The sequence below is a fragment of the Chenopodium album genome, chromosome 5 (assembly GCF_948465745.1).
Source record: "Chenopodium album chromosome 5, dcCheAlbu1.1, whole genome shotgun sequence".
In the NCBI taxonomy this organism is placed as follows: domain Eukaryota; kingdom Viridiplantae; phylum Streptophyta; class Magnoliopsida; order Caryophyllales; family Amaranthaceae; genus Chenopodium; species Chenopodium album.
The window spans coordinates 1141099-1167268 of NC_137838.1; the positions used below are offsets into that span (position 1 = coordinate 1141099).

General features: G+C 34.8%; 2 protein-coding genes across 4 annotated transcripts; one reads left to right on the forward strand and one right to left on the reverse strand.

The window, feature by feature from the left end:
* Positions 1-5735: 5735 nt before the first annotated feature.
* On the forward strand, positions 5736-11515 carry LOC145631424 (two-component response regulator ARR2-like). 3 transcript variants are annotated; one of them, XM_081683493.1, is made up of 6 exons: positions 5736-6488; positions 7048-7200; positions 7303-7680; positions 8502-8578; positions 8697-9848; positions 10974-11515. In XM_081683493.1, exons 1-6 carry the CDS (start codon positions 6308-6310, stop codon positions 11037-11039), a joined length of 2007 nt encoding a protein of 668 aa, XP_081539619.1. In that variant the 5' UTR covers positions 5736-6307; the 3' UTR covers positions 11040-11515. The 3 variants fall into 3 exon arrangements, with proteins under 3 accessions (XP_081539619.1, XP_081539620.1, XP_081539618.1); XM_081683494.1 differs by having other exon boundaries at positions 8505-8578; positions 10971-11515; XM_081683492.1 differs by having other exon boundaries at positions 5737-6488; positions 10971-11515.
* Positions 11516-21983: 10468 nt separating this feature from the next.
* On the reverse strand, positions 21984-26170 carry LOC145631425 (COBRA-like protein 7). The gene is made up of 2 exons (XM_081683495.1): positions 25562-26170; positions 21984-23695 (listed from the first exon to the last, which is right to left on the reverse strand). The coding sequence occupies exons 1-2, from the start codon at positions 26094-26096 to the stop codon at positions 22284-22286; spliced, it is 1947 nt and encodes a 648-aa protein (XP_081539621.1). The 5' UTR covers positions 26097-26170; the 3' UTR covers positions 21984-22283.

The following is a 26170-nucleotide window of genomic DNA, read 5'->3' on the forward strand; positions in this document are numbered from 1 at the left end:
GATGAGGAAGTAGTACGTGTTTCAATCAGGATGGCTTGATGCGACTTTAATCAGATATGGGCGAGAACAAGTAGTGTGTGTGAGTAGTCCAATTCTTAACACTATTGTTGCATGAAATCATCTATCGTTGTTGCAATCGAGTCTAGCCTGGGTTAATGAATGAAATTGTTTTTTCACGTCTAACGGTTCTAGTTGAAGGATTTTGGTGAATTATAGTAGTCATATTTGTGGTTGTGGGTTATACGCTCGGGATTTCTTGACATAGTGGTACGTTCTAACCCAATTGACATGGAATCAATGTTGTCATTTGTATCATAATTAGATGTATGACCCTATTAGTTTACAAGTGTTCGTTTTGACATAATATTCAATTTATGTCCTCCATATCTTTCACAAATTTGGGTTTGTTACATGTCTACCTATTCTGATTTATTGATAATAACTGAACTAAAGTAAACTGATTAGGGTTGAGCTGAATAGAGCTGAAATGAATTGTTTATGAGGGAAGGAAATTAGGAACTGAATTGAATTGAACAAAGTTGAAATGAATTGTTTATGCAGACAGAAGAAAATTAGGAACTGTACTAAACAAACAAAACTGATCTTTCCCCCTTTTACGCAACAACTCTCACTCAAGTATGACCAATTCTTCCAAAACTAATGCATGCCTCAACAAAACAGGATCAAATAGTTCTACCCTAATAATCTCTTAACAACTCACCACTCTAAAGAATCTCTTAAAAACAATTTTTTTAAGATTGAATCTCCAATTCACCCCCCAAACCGCGAGCCCCACTCTTCACCACCCCCACCAACCACTTCGCCACCATCGCACCCACCAACCACTTCGCCACCATCGCACAAATCACCAATTGAACCCACCAACCATGGCATCACCAACCGCAAATCGCCAACCACCGAACCCACTAACCACCTCATCGCTAGTCGCAGATCATCAACCACCGAACCCACTCACCACCACCTCTACCTTAAGTCGACGCCGCGCCATTAGCACCTCCAATTGTAAGTTTTTTTTATTTTTTATTTTTTATTTTTTTTTTTGCTCCTTTTCAATTTAAGGTCATTTATTGATTTTATTTGTGATTTTGGAGATTTCGTTTTTTCTTAGTATTATTTGGGGATTTTACAGGTGGTGGAAGGATGGAGTACTGCTGCCGCTACCATTAGCACCTTCTTGTCGCACGAACTATTGGGTGCGGACTATTGTACCCAATAGTTTGTGAATAATTTTAAGCTCTGTGTATCAGATTTATCCATGTTCTAAAACAAGGTTTTCAGCCTCTTAGTCAAGTAGTCATAAGCCCGAATCAAAACATGCTTGATTTTTAAAAATTGGTTGATCCTTTACCCAAAAAAAAAAAAAAAAAAAAAAAAAGGTAAGATGAAAGACTCTACAGAGTCGACACCTCTTACAGATTTAGCTAGCCAGTTAAAACTTGGTATATTAAATTTTCATATGTTCACATGCAATTTACAAAAATCAAAAGACAAGACGTTATCTTAAGAATCTAACAAGAATTTACGATGTTGAAGTTGAAATACATTTAGTAATCCGTAGTTTGGGGCCAGGCCACTTTCTTTGCTTGGTTTGAGTAAGTTACACTTAATAATTACAAACAAAAAGATTAATTAAATTGAAAAGAAAAAGGAAATGTCAAATTAAAGATTCCAAAGTATATACTAGTGTATGATTGGGTATCACATTGGTTTATTATCATATGACTCAAACTTATTAAAAGTAAAACCTGCTTAATTAAACAAGATTAAGCCATATTTTGATCCCTTTTTCCAATTTAATTAATTTAAGCCAAGCGGCTAAAAGAAACACCTAATTAAATGGGAGAGATTCTTTTGCTTTAATTTATGTATTTTTGTAATTATACTAATGTTAGTGTACATGTACGTTATTATTTTCATTATACACACTTGCACTCACTCTCTACTTGTTTTGTGTCGTGATTACCCTAAAAAGACATTGCTATTCTTAAGTAGTGCATGTGGAATTACCAAAAATTGATGAAGTATCATTTCGAGGCATCTACTTACGTAGTATATGCAATTATGCAATATGTTTATTGTATACTTGTACTCCCTTTGTTGTTTCTTTGGATTAATCGAAATTATAGAATTGAAGCATATTTTTAGAGAAGTCATATGCTAATATATAGAATCTTACAATATAAAGTATAGTTAGTGTGGTATATTATATAATTTTATTATTAGTGGGAGAGATAACTGGTAGGAAAAATTAATGCAAGTGATGCCAAAAAAAATAAAAAAAATAATACAAAGTATGTAATACTCAGTAAAGTTATGCAAGCTGGGTTAGTGAGAGCCAAACAAATTTAGTGCAGTTGGTGAGGAATTCATCTTGTGACTTTAATTAAGATCACAAGTCCGTATTTCATTAAAATACATTTGTTAAGGAGTTGGGGGTCTTCCTTACCTCCCCCACTACTCTCAAGCGTTAATCTGCATGCTAGCTAGGCTAGCTTAACTTAAAGTGTTCCATAATGGAAGTTGAGTTAGTGGAGAGATATCAATATAATTAGTGGTAATGAGTCTTTAGTAAAAATTATCAAATGAAATTTCATTAGAATCATATTAATGCATGTATGCTTTTCAGAAATGAAATTTTAGGTAAACATTGATATTAGACATGGCTTGATTTTATTATTCTTGTTTGGTTTTTTCTCATTGAATTTGAATTAAACAACATTTTCTCATATAAGATGTAATGAACACAACCTTAACGCGACAAAGATAGGTCGATGTTTATAACTTATAAGAAAGTTCCATGTAATTCACAATTTTGAAAATAAAGAAAGAGTGACATGTGTTGACTTATAATGTTATTAATAGGCATACAGCTAATTAGTGATTAATTGACATTTGTTTAGATGATAAACTTAGTTTAATTTAAGAACTTACGAGTGAAATTCTCTATAGAGTTGAGTGTCGCCGGCGCACGTAATTTTTTTTTTTTTTTTTTTTTTTTTTTTTTTTTTTTTTTTTTTTTTTTTGAAATCAAAGATGATTAACAAGAAATATACATGCCATCACTTACATAGTACGGACAAATTTAATTGTACTTATTTAATAAACATGATTATTAAATTAATTACTGTAATTTTCATTGAATTAGTCAAGTACTTTTAATTTTTTTTTTCTCAATATTACCCAAATCACATGATCATTACTTTAATTGTTGAAGGCAACTCTTTCTTGGCGTCAGTTGTTCTAATTATATTTTTATTTTCATTGAGTAGCTTAGGAGGAGAGTTTCATGCATGTTATTTTCATAGAGTATAATTTTAAGCTCTATTATTTGCTTTGTATAAATTACTTACTGGACTCGTATGTAAATGAATTTTTAAGTTAACCATATAGATTAAATAATAGGACAATGATAAATAAATAGAGGCCAGGCCGTAGAGCAATTAGGGTGAAAGTAATTGTAAAATAAAATTATAACTAATAAATCTTGTGAAAAGGGTAACGGGACAAACATAATAAACGTAAAATTCTTAGGGATTTGGGTTAACTAAAATTCTTAGGTTTTTTTGTAAGAAAATGTAATTGCAATTTACAATATTTTTAGATTTATCATAGCGGAGGAATATTTTCTACTAATGAATGTTTTTAGAAAATTTTCCTATATTATTGGGTTTTTGTAAATATAACATTTTCTTTTTTTCACTCTAGAAGTTTGAAATAAAATGAAATACTGAGAGGTAGTATGATTTTTAGAAGATAATACTTTTAAAAAATTTGAAAATACACGTGTCAAGATGGGGCAAAGTACAAAGGATTTTAGAGAAACTGAACGAAGAGAAGTAACAGACTTGAGCCAAAACAAACGAGATAACCTTCACGAGAATCAACGAGGTCTGGCCAAAAAAAAGGCTTTGTTTTGTTTTCTTTTGTACTATTTTATTTTATTACAAAAATAAATAACAAAAATAAACAATAATAAAAAATCTGTTATATGTAATTATTAAAATGAAAAGTAGAAATTACTGGTAGCTTTTTCTCCTGGAAAACCCAAAAAGTGGTGAATCAAAAGCTTAAAAAGTTTAATCCAATGCAAAATTTTTGATATTATAAAACAAAGTGTGGGTGTGGCTAGCCACGTACCATATGCAAAGACCTATTCTTACTACTCACTACTAGTCTATTTGTAATTTTTAGACTATACCCTATCATTTTGATTTTGATTAGGGTTAGGTTTGGTTTTATTTTATTTTATTTACAAAACTATTTTTTTATTTATTTTTTTTTAATTAAATAAAAACTTTAGTTGGGTTTTGTTAGAAATTTAGAATTCATTCATTGAGGGTTGTATATTGCTTGTTTGATTTTTTAAATTATTTTGTATAATGTTTTTTTCGAACAAAATGTTATTTATATATTGATGATTTTTGTTAAATGTGATTTAAATTACACGGGATAAAAAAAATTGTCATAAAAGTGAGTGTTTTATATAAATTGTTTACTGTAAATATATAATGATTCTTTAAGATCATAATAATAAATTGTTTTGCATGAATCTGGGTATTTACATGGCATGACTGAGTGTTTTATAACCTCAATAAATGTCAATGATTCAATTCTTAATAGATATTTTTCAATTCATGGCAAAAGTAATGCCTTGGTTTTTTTTTTCTTTCTTTTTTTCAAAAGATAATTGATGTTTTACACCTTTAAAAATCAAAATACCATTTTAGTATTCCTTGATAGATTAAAAGGAAGTACTATGCATCTTTTTATTTTATAAGTCAAACTTTAAAGTAGGTACAAAAATCTTGGAATATATGAGTTGACTCTAAACTCCGTTTCTAATAATTATTAATACAAATAAGGAATGTAATTTCTTATGTTTCTAATGAGTAGTTTTATAATTTTTTTTCCATAATGAAAGATAAGATATATCTTATGAAAAATTAACGCGAACTTAGTTAGAAAAGTAAGTTAACCAAGTCAACTAGCTTGTGGACCATCTAAGCATCTAGTGAATATTATCTCCAAGAATTATGGCAAAACCCGATCTTATGGTAGTTAAAACAAATTTTAAATTTCAAAATCTCCACAATGCTAAATCCAAATTCCGCATGTTTATTTATTACTTAAACATCTGTACATCACCAACCATTCAACCAAGTTTTAAAAAACAAATACTCTGTATCAATTCAAACTTAAAATTTACTCCTAAACAATATATGCAAACATAATTAAATCACGATTCTGCCTTCAATTAGCATGATCTTCCGCCAATAACAACCTCTTTAATTAAAGTAATTAGCTACTAATTACATTTATCATTCCACTTCCACAATTAACATTACCATGTTGAGTAGTAAGTCACCTTTTGGTAATTTTCATGATCTCAAATTTCAAACTTTAAAACCCATGTGAGAGTGAATTATTAAGGGATGAATTATTAGTATCTCATTAAAATGGGAAACTTTAGATATTTTCAGCTCATATTGCCAGCAAGTTGCTAGTTAAGATAGTCGGCAAATTAATTTTCTTACAAAATTACTTCAATTTTTTATTTTTCCAATTGGTAAATTTTTTTAATTTCTTGAATAAACCTATAAAAACCTCACTTTCACAACTAGTGAGATGAGATTTGTTATTTTAGTACCAAATGTTTGTGAGCTGGATCCACACTCATCAAACAGACCCACTTTGTAATAAAATAATCAAACCCCATTTTTTTTTTTTTTTTTTTTTTTTTTTCTTGATGATGATTTTACCCAGAAGTATTGAATTGCAGAAAGCCATGTCTTCAACCTCATAATTTTTAATTATATAAAAAAAACCCATCAATTTTATTCCTTCTTGCTTTTATCCCTCTTTCACTTTCTCTCTCTTCAACCTCACTTTCTCTCTCCTCCCCTTTTCTCCTCTCTCAATATTTCGGGAAGATCTCAACTTGGGTCCGTTCAATTTTCTGAATTTGGAACTGGGTCTCAAATATTTTCTCTTAAATCCACCAAAAATCCAGTCTTTCACCTAGTCAAAATCAGTAAAAATTCAATAGAATCTTACACTTGAGTTTCATTTCTTATTTTTTTTATTTTTCTCTTCTGTATCTTCAAGATTCCATTTTGAAGTTACAATTTTTAAACTGGGTTTGTGTTTAATTTTAATTAAATTCATGCTTAGTTTACTTTCTTCACAAATTTGATCTTATTTTTATAATTCCTTGGGTTTTTGGAAATTAATTTTTGGTGGGTCAAACCCATTTCTTTTGGGTATTTTTAATAAAATTTTAGATGAGATGAATTTGGGTGGTGGATTAATGGGATCCATGGCTATGACTAGTTCTACGGTTAGCCGGAAATCGTCGGAAGTTGTTACCGCCGACCAATTTCCGGTAGGTCTCCGAGTACTTGTGGTTGATGATGATCCAACTTGCCTTACCATCTTAGAGAAGATGCTCCGAACTTGTCGGTATGAAGGTAAAAAAAAAATAAAATAAAATTTTACCGTGTATAATTTTTTTTTCAATTATTGGGGTGTATATTTTGTTGATCTAATTGTTAGTTTGTTGATTTATTTGTTTGTAATATTCATTTTTATTGTTATTTTAATGTTTAGAATTATATTTTTTTGGCGGGTTAATTAGGTTTTGTGATTTGATTTGTGTGTTTTGTTGTGATTGACTTTTGATTAATGGATTTTTAGTTGAAGGTTTTGGTTTTTTAGGTGTTGTAAGTTGAATGATTGATTCAGTTTAGTTATATGTATTAAGAGTACATGATTAATTTGGATGTTGGTTATATTTTGACTTGTTTTTTGTATGAGAAAGAAGTACACCGGATTTGTTGGTTTTTTTTTTTAGGATTATAATCATTTTTCTTTAATCATTTGGCACTGATTTAGGGTTGTTTAAAATGTTTGACTTGTAGATAGTTTGGATGTATATTTATGTTTCAACGGTTTTGGGATTTTGGATCATAGATTAGTGAATTTTCCTTGATTTGCTAATTGAATTGCGGAAAATTCTGCTTGTTTCAGTTACCAAAACAAATAGAGCTGAACATGCCTTAAACATGCTCCGTGAGAACAAAAACGGGTTTGATGTCGTTATAAGCGATGTGCATATGCCCGATATGGATGGGTTTAAACTCCTTGAGCAAGTTGGTTTGGAAATGGATCTACCTGTTATCAGTAAGTATTGAAAAATTAGTGCAATTTATCTAAGTTGATGCTCTATCCTTGATTTCTGGTTTGATTTCACAAATTCTTGTGCTAATGTTTGCAATGAAACAGTGATGTCTGCGGATGATAGCAAACAAGTAGTCATGAAGGGAGTTACTCATGGAGCTTGTGATTATTTGATCAAACCTGTGAGAATTGAGGCACTTAAGAACATATGGCAGCATGTGGTGAGGAAGAAGAAGTATGAGTATAATAAAGATGTTGAGCAGTCGGGTAGCTGGGATGAAGGGGACCGGCAGCTAAAACACGATGATGCAGTCTCATCCCCCGCTAATGATGGGAGTTGGAAGAATTCAAAGAGGAAAAGTGGCGAGGATGACGAGGCTGATGATAAGGATGATACAACTACACTCAAGAAACCTCGGGTTGTTTGGTCAGTTGAGCTTCACCAACAGTTTGTGGCTGCTGTTAACCAGCTCGGCATTGACAGTATGAATCCCTTTCATTTAATTACACTTATTTTGTTCCCATATGCAAACAAATCTGCATTGATCTTTAGGAAATGTGCCTTGCTTAAGCAGCTGACAACAGTCATATCCTAGTAATTATAGTTCATGATTGTTTAAGCCTTTAAGGCATCCGATGTTTTCAGAAGTAAATGTGTATGTTCATACTTATGATTTTGTTTTGTGACAATTTAGAGCAATTTAATAATTGAGGAAAAATTAAAACAAAACCGAACGGATGACGGTGTGCATGGCTATGTATGTACGTTGCACAAATATAAAGGTCAAACAAAGTTCTAGGCTCTCTAGTTACATCTCTTTGCTGTCATATGAATATGTTTTTATCCAAGTCACCTCTTACAGAATGTTTTGTTCAAGGCTAAAGTCGAAGTGTTTGAATTGTTTGAGCCATGAAAGTTAAATTTCTAGTATTGTGAATGTTTTGTTCAAGGCTATAGCTGAAGTGTTTGAATTGTTTGAGCCTTGAAATTTAAATTTCTAGTATTGTTATTTTGGCATCTAATCTGCTGAGCTTGGTCACAGTTCGATTGCCACACCCCATCTGGATGAAAGGTGAAAATAAAAATATAGTTTCGTATTCGTTTTAGCCTAAATAATGGTAAATAGAGAAAGATATTAATTATTTAATGTCCCATTTGAAAAGAGAGTTTGTTGTTTTGTCTCTCTGCCAGAGTCAAAAATTTCTATGAATTATGCCTAGTGAACACTTCTCATTTTGTTTTATTCCAGATATAGTATGTTTCTGCTCCCAGCTTATGTTTTCTGTTATCTGATTGTATTCAGAAGCTGTTCCAAAGAAGATTTTGGAGCTGATGAATGTTCCCGGGCTTACAAGAGAAAATGTTGCTAGCCATCTTCAGGTATCAATTTTATTTATTTATTTTTTCAAAGTCAACGGTAAAGAACAAAAAAATGTAACTGCCAACTCCTTTCTTGTTTCCTTCTCTCTGAACTCAAATCTTGTGCTGCCTGATTCAGAAATACCGCTTGTATCTGAGAAGGCTGAGTGGAGTATCACAGCATCAAGGTGGCTTAAACAGCTCATTTATGCCCCAAGACCCAAGTTTCAGCACGATGTCATCCCTGGGAGGTATTGATCTCCAAACTCTTGCGGCCACGGGTCAACTTTCAGCACAGACTCTAGCGGCATACACAAGACTCCCTCCTACTATTAAACCTGGCATTTCGATGCCATTTGTTGACCAGAGAAACCTGTTTAGCTTTGAAAACTCCAAATTAAGATATGGAGATGGACAGCAATCACAAATTAGCAATGTTAGTAAGCAAATGAACCTGCTGCACGGGATCCCGACAACCATGGAACCAAAGCAACTTGCAGGCTTGAATCAATCTGCACAAACACTTGGGAGCATGAACATGCAAGCTAATGCTTCAAGTAGCCATCAGAGTAGCTCTTTATTGATGCAGCAGATGGTCCCACAACAAAGGGGACACATTTCAAATGAAAGTATCAGTAGTCAAGTTCCGAGGATTCAACCCTCAGTAGGGCAGCCATTGCAGTCAAATGGGAATGCTAATGCAGTTCTATCTAGAAATGGTATTCCCTATGACCCTGTTAATCAGTCTGCCTCGGTGGTAGATTTCTCTGTGAACCATATCCCAGAATTGCCCGGCAATAGCTTTCCATTAGGGAGTACCCCAGGAATAACGTCTATCACTTCCAAGGGATTTAATCAAGAGGAAATTGGCTCTGATATTAAAGTGTCAAGAGGATTTGTTGGAAGTTATGATATGTTCAGTGAGCTTCAGCATAAGCCACAAGAATGGCAGATGCAGAATCCTAATATGGGATTTGCAGGGTCTTCCCAACATGTACCATCCGTGCAAAGTGGTGTAAATGTAGCACCCTCAATTATGGTGAATCAGTCTTATGTCTCTGGTCAGAAGAATGAGCAGAATGGACATTCTATGGCCGGGAAGCCAATGTATTCAGCCGGATTAGAAAATCAACATATGGGAATGCAGAACGTTAATCAAAATTACAACAGTATACACGTCAACAATTCTTCAAGGGTAAAGGCGGAAAGTGTTTCTGATGTGGTGAACCCAGGGGCTAACCTTTTCGACTATAGTCCGGAAGACATGTTGAGTACCATAATGCTGAAGCAGGTAAGGAATAGGTCTTAGTTATGTTTTTTTTTTTTGATTAACTTTTGGTAAAAATAGTTATGCTTTGTTAATACTGAACGCAATTGAGGAAATAATTATTGGATTTAAGTTTTCTACTCGTGATTTTGATGCTGCTTTCTTAAATTTCTATTTCTGCCTCCCTTCTAGATTAAATATTTTTGACAGTATTTTGTTCCAATTGCTTTCAGAACCGGTAGTTCATTCGTACATCTCTATTTCTTCTTTTTTCACAAGAACAAATTATTTGATAAATTAACGTCACATTATCCTACGCAATCATATCTGTCATCATCAAAGTCTTTTGCTTAAAGTATCTTAAATCTGCTCTCATAGTAATGATAACATTGATGTGCAGTAACCTATTAATAGATCCAAAATCATGTTTCAATATATTGACTTGCTAAAATGCTAACCTTCTGTCTTCTAATTTGTATATTGGTACAAGTTGGTGAAGATAAGTTTTTTGAGGTAATAACCTTACAATGCTAGGATTGGAATTGGTTTTTGATTTTTGTTACAGTTTAACACTTCCATTCCACACCCATCAATCCAGGGCAGTTTTCCATCCTTCTTCAAAACAAGTGCACATATATATAACAAACTACTTTTTTGGTTAACATGTAAACCTTTCTTTGTTCACCATTAAGCTAGCAAATCATTTGGTGGACCTTAGTTATAAGTGTTGATTTGTCTAGGTAGCATCATACACTGTAGAGTAATAATCTTTGTTGGTCACATCATAAATTCTAATCATCTATTTAGGAAATGATTTTGGCTCACCAAAAATTGATTTTGGCATACCTGTTATGAGAGCAGGTTTATGCTCTTCTCATATGGAAGTGTGCCAATACCAATCAAGGGTGTGTCAAAATCAGTTTTCCATCCATCTGCATATTTTTTCTCCTCTTAAGATTTTTTTTCCCCTCCATTAAATACTCTTTTAGTTTTTCATTAGTCATCTTTTTTGAAACTTCCACGCATTTTCCGCATACTCAGTTTTGTTTGTGTGTAGGGTGGGTTTAGCCACCTTTTAGAGCACTCCTAATATTGAGGGCTCTTGCCTGTGACCATAACTCATCTGAAGTTGTGTTTGCTTTCTAGCAGCAAGAAGGCATCGGGTCTGGGGACTTCGACTTCGATGGGTACACCTTGGATAATATTCCTGTGTAGAGGAATATGTAACTGTTTAAGGTCTGGTGACATTGTGAATGTACATAGCCGCTGCTGCAAATTGGGAGGAACTTTATTCATCAAATTTTTAAACCAGCTTCTGGACCACCATTTTCAGCTAGAGAACGGCTTTCTTGGCTGGTATAGATTTAGTTATTCACTTATTTGGTACATTTCCAAAAGTTTTGAATGTTTTCCAGCAGCTTGGGTTTAGTAAGAAGTGACTCTTATTTAAGGCCACTATTCACCTTTCTTTTAAGGGTGTTTGTCGTCGTGACTGCATAGCTTGTGCATATGTGAAGGGGTGGGAGAAATCTGCAGATTTGCTAGGAGTTTTCTTTTCTTTTTCGTTTATGTTACTGTTCTTCTAACTTGAATAACAAAAGGTTGAATGTCTAGTGTTTAGACTATGATGTACAAATTTCATTCGATTGTCCAGGACCGCGAGGGTCTTGAGAAAAAATTTCTTTTGTTTCCCTGTTTTGTTCCTTTTGTATTTAAAAAGTTTGAAGTTTTTTGTATGAAAAGTTGCTTTTTGATGAATGACCCACTAGCTTATGTCTTTGTATTCACTTCCACCTTAAACCCATTTTAGTTTTAAGGTTATTTTTCCTTAATTGATCAAAGTAAATTAGGATAATATAATATGAAGTAGAAATCCCGGTGATAGCTATGCTAGTTTGCTGTTCCGGCATACATAAAACTCCCGGGTGATTCATCGGCTTGCTTTACTTCAATTTTAGAAAGTTTAATACTTATCGTTTTCATCCGTTTAAGTAACTAAACATTTTCCTTCTCTTATTTTATCCACCCGCCCATCTTTTTACCCTCTCTTTTTTATTTTATCCAAGTCTTTTTTTACACCCACTTAGAGCCTGTTCTGATTTACTGAGCTGAATTGAATTGTTTACGAGATAAGGAAATTATGAATTAGACTGGACTAGACTGAAATTAAGTTGAAGAGAACTGATCTTTAGTACATCAACATAGTACACAACCTCTCCCGTTGCCTTAATCCGACACAAACAATATATTTTATGAACGGTAAAAAACAGAGGTAGTATATGACTATATAGGTAAACCGGTTTCAACCCAATCATTGATTTACACCGGTGACAAAAACGTTGTCGCTGTCAAACGGGTGTCTATTGGTACATTATGAAGAAAACCCAAACTCTTTTACCTCCCTCGGTTACATTCAAACAAGCAGAGGCTTTATATTGTAAAGGGTTAAAAGGGGGGACCTTTTCCTGGTTGAAAGAATGTAGTGGTATCCAGGTTGTGTTGAAAATGGACCGCAATCTACATGGTTGGGATACCTCATGTATACTTGAAGCTCTTTAGTTTTTGTACCTTTTTTATCTAGAAAAATGTATGTTTTTGTAAAAGTAGTGAATTAAGTACCAAGATACTGAGCTCACATACTGTTATGTGTCCTTGTCTTTGATCTGATAAAGTCCGGGCGACCTAAGGGAATCCGGTTCTGTTTTTACCATGGCTATGGAAGGATAAGAATCGCGATAATTTTACTCTGGTCTTGTGATTCTTGTCGCTTGGTTTTATGTTAGTTTCATGCTCTCGATTCTTGTCTCATGCTCTTGATTCCTCTCCTAAGGACCAGTGTCGAGGACATTGGTCTAGTGATTCTTCGAACAATAGGTGACAATTGAGTATGAATCTCAAAAGTGGTGGAATTGGGGAGGTTTAGATGCAGTGAACAATACGAGAATACTTTAAAGGAGAGAATTGATAGAAAAGTAACGACAATGCTTGAAAACTACGGTATACCTACTAAAATTTTGGCATATATGTTGAATCGGTCAACTCTTGACCCAATTTGACTAAACGCTGTGAAATCTTAAATAAACAAAATTGACTCGTATTTGATTGACTTTCTAAACTGTATTTGTAATCGGATGGTACTCGGAATTATCCTATCTCGACTCAAAATCTATATATGGAGTGAGTAACCGGTGTTAATTTCTCTTAGCTCCGCTCCCAGCTCGATGCGAATATATGAATCTCATGATAAGGGAGGTGACACTAAACTTTAATATGGTCATCATCCGCATATAGAACTCAAATAAGTTATCATTAGAAATGTCATTAAAAACAAATTAATTAGAACTTAAGAAATTTAAGTGATCCATTATTCCATTTATCATCTCTATTATAAAAACTCATTATTAGTCGGTGGATTATGGATTCATGATGACTTTTAAATTTGATAAAACCTTTTTTATTGTCACAAGTTATCAAGAAAGCCATTAAGCAAAGCCTACCACTGATAGATACATGCAACTTCATAAAGTAAAATGACACAACAAAACAAATTGATAAAACCTTTTTTATTTGTTTTACCATCACATTTCACCACTAACGTTTTTTTTTCCTATCACATTAGTGTACTTGTGTAAATAAAATTCTATGGAGTATTAAGATAATTAAAGTAGTGTGTGTCAAAGGAAAATCATGATTATATATACGTTAAAACAAACAACAAACAAAATCTTATATGACGATGAAATAATATGAAACGAAGGTAGTACAAGTTTTATGCATGCTTTACGAGATTAGGAAAACTAAAGAACATTTATAGTAAACAAGGCTTTTTTTTTTTTCATTTTACATTGTTAGGTTGGGTGTTTAACACATACTTCCGAAATAGCTGGATTTAGAGAAGATTAGTGGACAACGTTGCTCCTTAGTCCTAATCATTGAATATCTCACTACCTTGTTCAACTGGCTTTGAACTTTGGAATCATCAATCATGGGAAATGGTATTATATGATAAATATCTCTTCTGTTTTTTGGATGGTCATGTCAACATAATGTAACAACTTTAATTAAATCTGGTTTACATTATTACTCTTATGACATTCCCTGTCATATTCATTATTATGATTCATTTGACATACATATTTAACTATAAATATGTATTTTTAATACTCCATCTGTCCCTAAATTACATTTCTCCTTTTTATTTTTGGTATTTTAAAATTACATTCCTCCTTTTTATATTTGGTAAGTTTTTTTAGTAAATAAACTCTATTTTTCTGTTTTATATTTAATGCTTTCTCACTCATCCTTACCTAATCTCACTCGTAATCCTTGTGCCAAATTACAATGAATATGATTGGTTAAAAATTTTCAATTAGGAGCATGTGATTGGTCCTTTTTTTTGCAAAGGATTGAGACATGTCATGAGTAATATAGTAATCTATCTTTGTACTTCCCATTGCATTATCTAATTATTGTTATTTGTCTAATTCTTTCCTCCTTAATTCCCGTGTAAATTTTCAAAGAGGAATGTAATTTAGGGACGGAGGAAGTAATATTATGAAAGTATACGTGGTGATTAATTTAATCACACATTAAACAAAATAACATGTATTGTATCATGTAATAATATCATGTAAATAATAAAGAAGTCAAACTACTGCGTTTAAAAAACATAAATGTAATAATTCCTTGACAGGAAGATCATTTAGGGATAGGGGACTTAACAAATTTAACCACCTAAATAATTCTGCACAAGTCAGTATGTTGTATTTTATAAAAGAACGAAGGGAGTTATAACATTATTAACATATATAGAGCTGTCAAACGGGTCGGGTTTGGGTCGGGTAAGAGTGGGTCGAGTCAACTAGGATCGGGTCAATTCAGATTCATTCCATAACTTATGCGGGTCGGGTTTGGGTTGGGTCATGTTTGAGTCGGGTCATACTTCCCATCGGGTTTGGGTCGGGTTAATAACAGGTCGGGTCACATTTGGGTCGGGTGAACAATAGGTCGGGTTTAATTCGAGTTTTCACGGGTTAAAACGGGGTAGGGTAATTCCCGGGTTCAATTAGGGTTCGGTTCAAGTCAATAATTTGCGGGTTAGAATATAGTCGGGTCATTCTCGGGTTTGAGACAGGTTCGGTTCAAGTCAATAATTTGCGGGTTATAATCAGGTCGGGTCATTATGGGGTTCAAGTCGGGTTCGGTTCAAGTCAATAATTTACGGGTTATATCAGGTTGGGTCATTTCCAAGTCGGGTCATTCTCGAAGTCAAGTCGGGTTATGTTCAAGTTAATAATTTGCAGGTTACAATCAGGTCGGATCATTTCCAAGTCAGGTCATATTCGGGTTCAACTAACTATAAACAGATAATTAACATTTTTATCAAGCTAATTATTTCTTTTGACTATAATATATATGGCAATATAATAGGGAACTATAGTTTATCATTCAGGAAGATAATTATACCCTTTGACCATACAACAAATATACCATATTTAACTCTTAATTAAATTTGAGGATGATGCTCATTTCTTTTGCTGGCCTGGACTGACTTGGTCTCCCTAGAAAAAAATGTTTTGATCAACAATAATAAGGTGGTCTAAATTGCATTTAAGGTGATTTGAAATCGGGTCAAGAACAATTTGGGTTGAATTTAGGTCGAGACAATAACAAGTCGTGTTGATTTCGAGTCGGGTTAGTAACAGATCGGGTTGAATTTCTGGGTCACGTTAGTAATAGGTCTGGTAAAATTCAGGTTGGGTCAATAACAAGTCGGGTTGTATTTGGGTCAGGTTAATAATAAGTTGGTTGATTTCGGGTCGGGTTTTTAACATGTTGGGTTAAATTCGAGTCGGGTTAGGAACGGGTCGGACTGAATTCAGGTCAGGCTAGTAACAAGTCGGATTAAATTTGGGTTTTGACGGGTTAAGGTCAATTTCGCTTAAAGTCGGATTCGGTGCAAGTTAATTAAATTGGCCATTGTAAATCGATAAATCGGTGCAAGTTGTAAACCGGTAAATTGACCGTTTAAAAGCAAATTGAATGGTTCCACACACCCAAAAGGACTCCCGGAGGATATTAAGGACCATGGTAAACATTTCGGCAATTTTTATTTTCAGGCGAAAAAAAAGTAAAAAAAAATCCAAAATTAAAGGCTAATATCCACGCTTTTTAAGAAATTTTGGAGGTTTTAGGGACCGGTGTCAAAACGTCTTGAAATTCTATGGGATACATATCGGGGTCATATAATGCCATTTAGAACCATATATGATTATTATTTGTTGTCATAAATGTTCGTGGTAGGCTTGAATTAATGAAATCGGTGCAAGTTGTAAACCGGTAAATTGGTCATTTAAAGGAAAATTGGATGGTTCCACCCACCTAATTGTACTCCCGGAGAGTATTAGGGACCATGGTAAACATTACAACAATTTTTATTTTTGGGCGAAAAAAGTCAAAAAAATTCAAAATTGAAGACTAATATCTATGCTTTTTGAGAAATTTTGTAGGTTTCGGGGCCAGGTGTAGAAAAATATTAATATTTTAGAGGATATATCTCGGGTTCATATAATGCCATTTGAAACCATATATGATCATTAGATATGTCATAAATGTTCGTAGTAGGCTTGAGTTAATGAAATTTGTGCAAATTGTAAACCAATAATTAAATTGGCTATTTAAAGGAAAATTGGATGTTTCCACCAACCCAATTGGACCCCGAAGTGTATTAGGGACCATGGTAAACAATTCGGCAATTTTTATTTTCTGGCGAAAAAAAGTCAAAAAATTCCAAAATTGAAGGTTAATACTCACGCTTTTTAAGAAATTTTGGAGGTTTCAGGATCCGGTGACAAAGCGTCTTGAAATTCTATGGGATAGATCTTGGGGTCATATAATGCCTTTTGGAACCTTATATGATCATTATTTGTTTTCATAAATGTTCGTGGTAGGCTTGAATTAATGAAATCGGTATAAGTTGTAAACTGGTAAATTGGTCGTTTAAAGGAAAATTGGATGGTTCCACCCACCCAATTGTACTCCCGAAGGATATTAGGGACCATGGTAAATATTTCGGCAATTTTTATTTTCGGGCGAAAAATGGTCAAAAAATTTTAAAATTGAAGACTAATATCAATGCTTTTTGAGAAATTTTGTAGGTTTCGGGGCCCGGTGTAGAAAAATATTAATATTTTATGGGATATATCTCGGGGTCATATAATTCCGTTTGAAAACATATATGATCATTAGATGTTGTCATGAATGTTTGTAGTAGGCTTGAGTTAATGAAATCCGTGCAAATTGTAAACCGATAAATAAATTGACCGTTTAAAGGAAAATTGGATGGTTCCACCAACCTAATTGGACCCCCGGGGTATTGACAGGGTAAAATCGTATCCCCTAATCAAAAATAATTACCTAAATCACTAACTAAGGTAGATAGGGAAGTAGGGTCGATCTCCACAGGGAAACAAGTCTTTTTACTCCTAACTAATTATTATAATCTAAATTATTTAAGTAACCAATATTTATAATTAAGCAAGAAACTAAACTACAAAGGATAAGAGTAAGAAGAGAACAATATATAAAGGGATCTAGGGCATAGGTTCACCAATAAATAATATTCCAGGGTAAAACATAGTAATCAATCATTGACATTGCATAAATAACATGATTAACAGGCTCTCGCAATTTATTAAACAACATAGATCTAACAGGCTCTCGCAATTTACTAGATCTAAGTTCTTATTGAAAATAGCCTTTAATATCAAATTAACATCTGCTCAATTCATCAATTTAATATTGCTATACTTTTACAAGCCGCAATTGTAAAACATTAAAACAATCCAATAAGAAATTATCATGCAATACCAATAATCAATATTAGTCAATCATCAATGCATCAATTAACCAGATTGTAAAGGGCTCTCGCTACGTATTACAATCACACCATTAATTTACCGGTATTAAATCTCATCTCTCGAATCTTGACTTAACCATTTATAAATAACTTGCCTATTGAAACTAGACCTAAACATTAATTCTCATCTCTCGATTCTTGAATCAATATTGTCAAACTCATGCATAAAAGATAGGCCTAATCTAGTCACAGAGCATTAAATCAATCAATAGGAAATTAATCTAGCATTAATAATCAACAACAATAATTTACCCCTTCATATTATTTATTAGATCCCCATAAACCCTAGAAATAAAACTACTCACATAATAGAAACTAAACAAATCAAAGCAATAAAATAAATCATTATGAAAGGAATAAAATAAACAACTAAGATTAAGGGAAGAGGAATCGTTACCAAAAAGTAATCTGGAATTAATCAAAGAAATAATAACAAAGGTTTAGAGAGAGAGTTTAGAGAAAGAAGTCTAAGTAGAGAGAAAAAAACTAAGAGAAAGGATTAAGAGAAGAAGAAGAGGAAGAAGATAGATTCTTAAAAATCCGTACAAAAACGTATTTAAACAAAACTAAGAACAACTCCTAATTAGAAACTAATTGCTCGTCCAAAAACACCTCTCCAGAAACACGCGCCCGATCGGGCTAGAGGCCGCCCGATCGGGCGCGCCTTTTTGCCAGTGCTCCTTCTAAGTTGCCGCGCCCGATCGAGCTAGCAGCTCACCCGATCGGGCGCGCCTTCCCTTGATGGCACTCCCACACATCCGCCCGATCGGGCAATTGCTTGCCCGATCGGGCCCGGTCTTTATCTTCAAGGCTTTGGACTTCGATTGGGCTAGATTTCTCGGCCCAATCCATATTTCCTCTCGGGTCTCGAATTCATGGTCCAATTGCCTCGCGATCCAAATAACCGAGCCCTTAATCACCGGCTCGATGGCTCTAACCGGCCTTGGGCTCCATAAGTGGTCGTGTTCTTCCAATGCTCGTAGTCGCTTCATAAAAATCCCGGGAAAATGCTCCAAAGGTGCAATTCCCTGCAAAACTCAACCAAAACTACGAAAACACTAGAAACCTCATATTAGTAATAAAAGTGGCCCGAAAGAGCCAAAAACACTACTAATAATGACCGAGGGACGGGGGTAAAACACTATGTAAAATAGACACATCAGGTATATTAGAGACCATGGTTAACATTTCAGCAATTTTTATTTCTGAGCGAAAAAAAGTCAAAAAATTCCAAAATTAAAGACTAATATCAACGCTTTTTAAGAAATTTTGGAGATTTCGGGGATCGGTGTCGAAATGTCTTGACATTTTAGGGGATACATCTGGGGGTCATATAATGTTGTTTGGAACCCTATATGATCATTATTTGTTATCATAGATGTTTGTGGTAGGCTTGAGTTAATGAAATCAGCGCAAGTTGTAAACCGGTAAATTGGTCATATAAAGGCAAATTGGATGGTTCCACCCATCCAATTGGACTCCCAGAGGGTATTAGAACCCATAGTAAATATTTCGGCAATTTTTATTTCCAGGCGAAAAAATGTCAAAAAATTCAAAAATTAAAGGCTATATCCACGCTTTTTGAGAAATTTGGAGTATTTGGCCCGGTGTCGAAAAGTCTTGAAATTCTAGGGAATACATTTCGAGGCCATATAATGTTGTTTGGAACTATATATGATCATTATTTGTTATCATAAATGTTCGTGGTAGGGTTTAATTAAAGAAATCGGTGTAAGTTGTAAATCAGTAAATTGGTTGTTTAAAGGCAAATTGGATGGTTCCATCCACCCAATTGGACTCTCGGAGGGTATTTGGGACCATGGTAAACATTTAATGCCGTTTGGAACCATATATGATCATTATATGTTGTCATAGATGTTAGTGGTAAAGTTGAGTTAATGAAATCGATGCAAGTAATAAACCGGTAAATGAGTCGTTTAAAGGCAAATTGGATGTTTCCACTCACCCATTTGGACTCCCGAAAGGTATTACGGACCATGGTAAACATTTAGGCAATTTTTATTTCCAGGCGAATAAAAGCCTAAAATTTCCAAAATTAAAGGCTTATATCCACGCTTTTTAAGAAATTTTGGAGGTTTCGGGGCCTGATATCGAAAAACTTTGAGAATTTAGGGACCATGTAATGTCGTTTCGAACCATATATTATCATTATATGTTGACATAAATGTTCGTTGTAGGCTTAAGTTAATGAAATCCGTGCAAGTTGTAAACCGGTAATTTAATTGGCCGTTTAGAGGAAAATTGGATGGTTCCACCAACCCAACTGGACCCCCAGAGGATATTAGAGACCATGGTAAAATTTTCAGCAATTTTTATTTCCGGGCGAAAACAAGTTAAAAAATTCCAAAATTGAAGACTAATATTCACGCTTATTGATAAATTTTGGAGGTTTCGGGGCCTGGTGTCGAAAAGTCTTGAAATTTTAGGAGATACATATTGGGGTCATGTAATGCTGTTTGGAACCATATATGATCATTATGTTTTTTCATAAATGTTCGTGGTAGGCTTGAGTTAATGAAATCGGTGCAAGTTGTAAATCGGTAAATTGGTTGTTTAATGGCTAATTGGATGGTTCCACCCACCCCAATGGGACTCCCGGACCGTATTAGGGACCATGGTAAACATTTCGACAATTTTTATTTCCGGGCGAAAAAAAAGTGAATAATTTCAAAATTGAAGGCTAATATCCACACTTTTTGGGAAATTTTGGAGGATTCGAAGCCCGGTGTCGAAAAGTCTTTAAATTCTAGGGGATATATCTCGGGGTTATTTAGTGCCGTTTGGAACCATATATGATCATTATATGCTATCATAAATATTCATGGTAAGCTTGAGTTAATGAAATTGGTGCAATTTACAAACTGGTAAATAGGTCGTTTAAAGGCAAATTGGATGGTTTCATCCCCCATTTGGACTCCCGGAGGATATTAGAGAACATGGTAAACATTTCGACAATTATTATTTTCGGAAGAAAAAAAAAAGTAAAAAAATTCAAAAATTGAAGGCTATTCACGCTTATTGAGAATTTTTGGAGTTTTCAGGACCCGGTGTCGAAAAATCTTGAAATTCTAGGGAATATATCTCGGGGTCAACAAATGTCGTTTGGAACCATTTATGATCATTGTTTGTTGTCATAAATGTTCGTGGTAGGGTTGCATTAATGAAATCGGTGTAAGTTGTAAACCGGTAAATTGGTTGTTTAAAGGCAAATTGGATGGTTCCATCCATCCAATTGGACTCTTGGAGGATATCTGAGACCATGGTAAGCATTTCGGCAATTTTTATATCTGGACGAAAAAAAGTCAAAAAATTCCAAAATTGAAGTCTAATATCCACGTTTTTTGAGAAATTTTGGAGGTTTCGGGGCACAGTGTCGAAAAGTCTTGAAATTTTAGGGGATATATCTCGGGGTCATATAATGTCGTTTGGAAGTATGATCATTATTTGTTGTTATAAATGTTCGTGGTAGGCTAGAGGATGATTCTCCTTTCTTTTGCTGGTCTGGACTGGTCTCCCTATACAAAATGCTTTGATCAACAATAATAAAGTGGTCTAAATTGCATTTAAGGTGATTTGAAATCGGGTTAGGAACAATTTGGGTTGAATTTAGGTCGGGTCAATAACAAGTCGTATTGATTTCCAGTCGGATTAGTAACAGATCGGGTTGAATTTCTGGGTTGGGTTAGTAATAGGTCCGGTAAAATTCGGGTCGGGTCAATAACAACTCGAGTTGAATTTAGGTCAGGTCAATAACAAGTTGGGTTGATTTCGATTCGGGTTTGTAACAGGTTGAGATAAATTCGGGTCGGTTTATGAACGGATCGGGTTAAATTCAGGTTAGGTTAGTAACAAGTCGGGTTAAATTCGGTTTTTAACAGGTTAAAACGGGTGTAGGTCAATTTCGGTTCAAGTCGGGTTTGGTTAAGGTCAATAATTTACGGGTTACAGTCAGGTCGGTCATCTTCAGGTCAGTTCATGTTTGGGTTCGGATCTCACATACTCGGGTCAACTCGGGTCTAGGGTTGGTTTCAGGTCGGGTTTGGGTCACCATTTTTTCGGGTTCAGATGGGTCGATTAATAATCGGGTTTGAGTCGGTATTTCGGATCGGGTCAACTTTTGACAACTCTAAACATATACACCGTTGCCAAGGAGAAGTTATTAAACAATGGTTGTGAATGTGTAGTAATTACCTCATTAAAAGTCTGGCATTCACAATAGGTGAGAAATCAAGAAATGATAAATTAAAAACCCAAAATATAGAATTACAGCAATATGTTTCACTTGTTTGTATATCAATATATTTATGTACTACAGTAATCTAATTAGCTAACAATCAATAACAATTGCACATATATTCCTTTCAACCGAACCTGCTACTATCAGCATTCTGCAGTTAAACTGTGGATGCAGTTCAGTCACATAGGCCAACAGTCAGCACACGTTGACCGAATCACAAAAGAATGAAAGAATAAGCAGCAGCAGCTACAAAAATCTGAGCAAATCCCCCATTCTTCAGTCATTACTGGGTAAAGATGAGAGCCAGAATCGCAACAAGAACGGGAATTAATGTCAACGGGCCCTTCCGATACCCACTGTTGATAGGAAGAATGCTTGGAAGAGAGCATTCTTCTCCATTAAAGTAAAATTTGGTAGGGAAACCATCTCGCTCTGCAACTCTGATTCCTGGAGTAGGTTTCTTGGTAAAGGAAAGAACTGATTGTTGTTTACCAGGAACCCGCGGATCTGATATTTTGGTGCCATTAGTCTCTCCCATAAGATAGTTCAATCCCTCAATACCTTGCATGAAAATGGTCGTGTTGTCATCACCCATAACGGTACCATTAAATGAATAAGCCTTTTGAAAACCAGCAGCAGCATTTTTCATTTCAGCAGCAACAAACCAGTCAGCAAAGACTGTTTCTTCCCAGTTGAAAATTGTGACTCTTGCACTCCATCCTTTGTTGAAATCTGTGAATAGATGCCAGTTGATGCTAACACCACAATTATCAGAGCACGGAAGTGGGTTTGGTATGGGGCGGTGGTTTAATTGAGCCCAAGCAACGGATAGCTTAGTACGGTTATCAAATGGGATTAGCTGAGCCTCAGGAGGAAGAAACATAGCCGGAGCAGTTGTGCTACAGGTCTTGCCAGTGTTTTTGGGACAGCCACAAGCACACGTTTTGCAAGGGACAATAGAGTCATTGAAGTACGATGAGAATGAGACACAGCATTTAGGAGGGGTGTTCTTAGGCTTGGTGATATTGCAAACAACTTGCCAACTGGCAAAAACAGTCGTATTTATTGGTAGACCATTTGCGCTTGGGAACTCACTTGGGCTGACTCGCACAGGTGGCCCACATGTGTAAGTTGGGTTGAGAATGCCTTTAATCTGCCAGTTCTGAGGCGGCTCTACAGTAGATTGGTTCATCTGTGGAGGCATTTTATTAACCTGGATCAGGAATGAAGAGACAGATTTGCTTTCATCCATCCCTGGTGGCAAAATTGTACCATTACGGCAACAATTTGGTATCTTTCCAAGGGTGGTGTCATTGGCGTATTGTGGAGGAAGATCAACAATTGTTGGCCTTCTATAACAGTTCAGCACAGTGGACCAATCAAGGCCTTGGTATTGCACAGATTGGGGGCCATTCATACAATCATTCGCATCAACAACATCAGGATAAGCACCTTTCATGTCTTTAATAAATTCATCATTCATCCAATTCCAGCTTAACTTCCAATAATCCAGACGGCCTAGTTGATTATGGTTAGTCATAGTAACTTGAGCCCAGTAGCTCCCTTCATAAGACTTTGTCACATCATACATGATTGTCAGATCACCATTTTGCCTAGGCAAAAACTCGTCTTTTACGGTCATTTTCGGTTTGTAATCTGGATCTCGGGTGCAACAAGTGTTCAAGGTGACATTTCCTGTAACATAGAAACGGAAATAATGAATATTATACTACTAAAATGAGATCAGATACGCGTTACAAGTGAAGCATTTGATAAATGGAACAATATAGTTTGAACATAAATATAAATTTGAAAGAATTTACCATACTATTGCCAACACCGCATATGAAATACGAGTAAGCCAACATATGCTGTATTGATATATTATCTAATGTGACCTACACTGTTTTGATCAATGAGTAGGAATACCTAAGGCTAATGTACACCCAAGATTGCTGGGTTTTAACTTTCTAAGATTCGTATTAATGACCTATAAGAACTACTTTTTTTTTTTTTTTTTTTTTTATAAAGGCAATATACACATGAAGTTGCTAAGACAAGGTAATTTAGCCAATTTTAGCAACTAGAATTTACTTGGTATCCAAATGGATAATGATCAGCTAGTTAGGACTGAGGAGAATACAACGTCAGTATGTTTAGGATAAGTTCAGGATCAAGGTTTTCATTTTATAGAGAGCCAATTATGTCTGTAGTGTTCATCTTGCGCAACTAATAGCTGAGAGCACTCAAAGTGTTTTGCAGAGGCAGTATGCTTGGCTATAAAAGAGCATAGTACATGCTACAATAATACAGAGTACTCCGTACAAGGTAACGTCTCAAAGAAAGCAAGGTCATCTTCATTATCATTGTTCAGACAGAGGTGAAAAAACATTTGTTGTTCATTGGGAAGCATGAATTGAAGATATGTAATGCTTAACACAAGACTCATACCTAGAAAACTAAGCAAAGACTGAAAAGAGTATATGATCAAAAGCAAGCTAGTAACATTTGTAGTAATGGTATTCACTGCCTAGGAATTAATTACTCAGCATTGCTGAAAACACACCATTTAGATGCAATCCCAAGCTCAGCTAGTCAATAGAGCAAGGTCATTGCCGTGAATTGGATAAGCATTGAAATTTAGTATATGTGTAGCACTCTAGTGAACCAAAGTAAAAAATGATCTACAATAACAACCACCATGCCCTAAAGATGGGTCCAACCTATATGCGTACAACCTTATTCCTACTAGCCAAGACTAAGGTTAAAATGAGTAGAAGCTATCGACTTTAGAGTACTCAAGATTCAACCAATCTACACTTCAATTCACTTGCTTGAACATGCTACTCCTGTCCCAATTTAAACCAAAATGATATGTTCTTGAAAAAAATCAGCTAAAGATCAACCACTCATCTAAACGGATCCATTTATGATAGTCAATTAACCAGCTAAATTATCTGAAGTTTACGATTTCGAGGTCAATATCATAGTCATCAACATCACCACCAACACATCAAAACAACCAAATTACTACATGTATTACATAGCTTACTATTTATCATAGCATTAGCAAGCAATCTACATTAATATCATCTCACCATAGATCCCACCTACCTCTAACAAGTATAAGTGCCTAATTACATCAAGTTTCTATCTAACATTCTTTGCTCAACTATGCTCAAATCCAAAACTTGATAACCCAATCGAATTCCAATAAGAAGAACGACCTTTTAACCCAAAGTCATAAGCATACATTTCATCAACCAAACTCCAATATTCTCCCATAAAAACATTCATCCAAACTCTTAGTCTAGCATTCTATGATTGACTAAATTACCCAAATCATCAATAACCCAATTAAACAATCCATCTGAAATCATAATCAATTGCAAAACCAAATATTTCTACTCAAAATTACAGCAACCCAAAACTCTCATGATCGTCCAACACAACCAAACCCCACAAAAATTCTTATCCAAATTTCATAACCCAACTCACAAATTCCAAAAATAATCAAAAAATCTAAATAAAAAAAAAAGAGTAGAGAACAATAAATCATACCAGCCTTAGTAGGTTTAGGGCATTTATAACCATCATTAACAAGAGAAATATTAGTAGGCAAAGGAACATTAGGAGGAGCAACCCCAAATTGAGTCCCCTGAAATTCAACTTTAACAGTCGTTTGTTCAGAATCACCAGCAGTTTGAATCCCAGTTTTAAGATCCGCTTGTGGGTACCCACCAAAAATTGCCCCCTCATCTCCGACAACCTCCGGAAAAGTCGCGCCGGCGGCGGCGACAGCATTCGAAGCAGAGACCAAGACCTCTTTATGTTGAAATCCGACAAAAACCCTCCAAGATTTGAGTTCAACTTCGTCGTTATTAATGATTGTGAGAGTTGATTTGAAGCTAAAAGGTTGTTTTGAAGGGGTTTTGAAGATGGGGTGGAGTTTTTTGCCGGAGTTATAGGTGTATGTTAGGTATATACCGTTGCAAGTGTCGGAAGATGGGGGTGGTGCGGCGGGTGGTTGGGCGGAAGAGAGAGAGAGAAGAGAGAAAATGAGGAGAAGAAGAAGGGGTGAAGTAATGGCCGCCATTGATGAATGGGTTTGGAGCTTGAAGAGAGAGAAAGAGGGAAGAAATAGTGAAGAGAGAGACGCGTAACAGCTGA

Bases quoted from the DNA above. Each gene is read 5' to 3' on its own strand.
- LOC145631424 (XM_081683492.1), top strand. From the start codon at position 6,308: ATGAATTTGGGTGGTGGATTAATGGGATCCATGGCTATGACTAGTTCT. The intron at 7,201-7,302 runs GTAAGTATTGAA...GCAATGAAACAG, and splicing joins AATGGATCTACCTGTTATCA to TGATGTCTGCGGATGATAGC. The intron at 8,579-8,696 runs GTATCAATTTTA...TGCCTGATTCAG, and splicing joins ATGTTGCTAGCCATCTTCAG to AAATACCGCTTGTATCTGAG.
- LOC145631425 (XM_081683495.1), bottom strand. From the start codon at position 26,096: ATGGCGGCCATTACTTCACCCCTTCTTCTTCTCCTCATTTTCTCTCTT. The intron at 23,696-25,561 runs GTATGATTTATT...TCTATGTTACAG, and splicing joins CCCTAAACCTACTAAGGCTG to GAAATGTCACCTTGAACACT.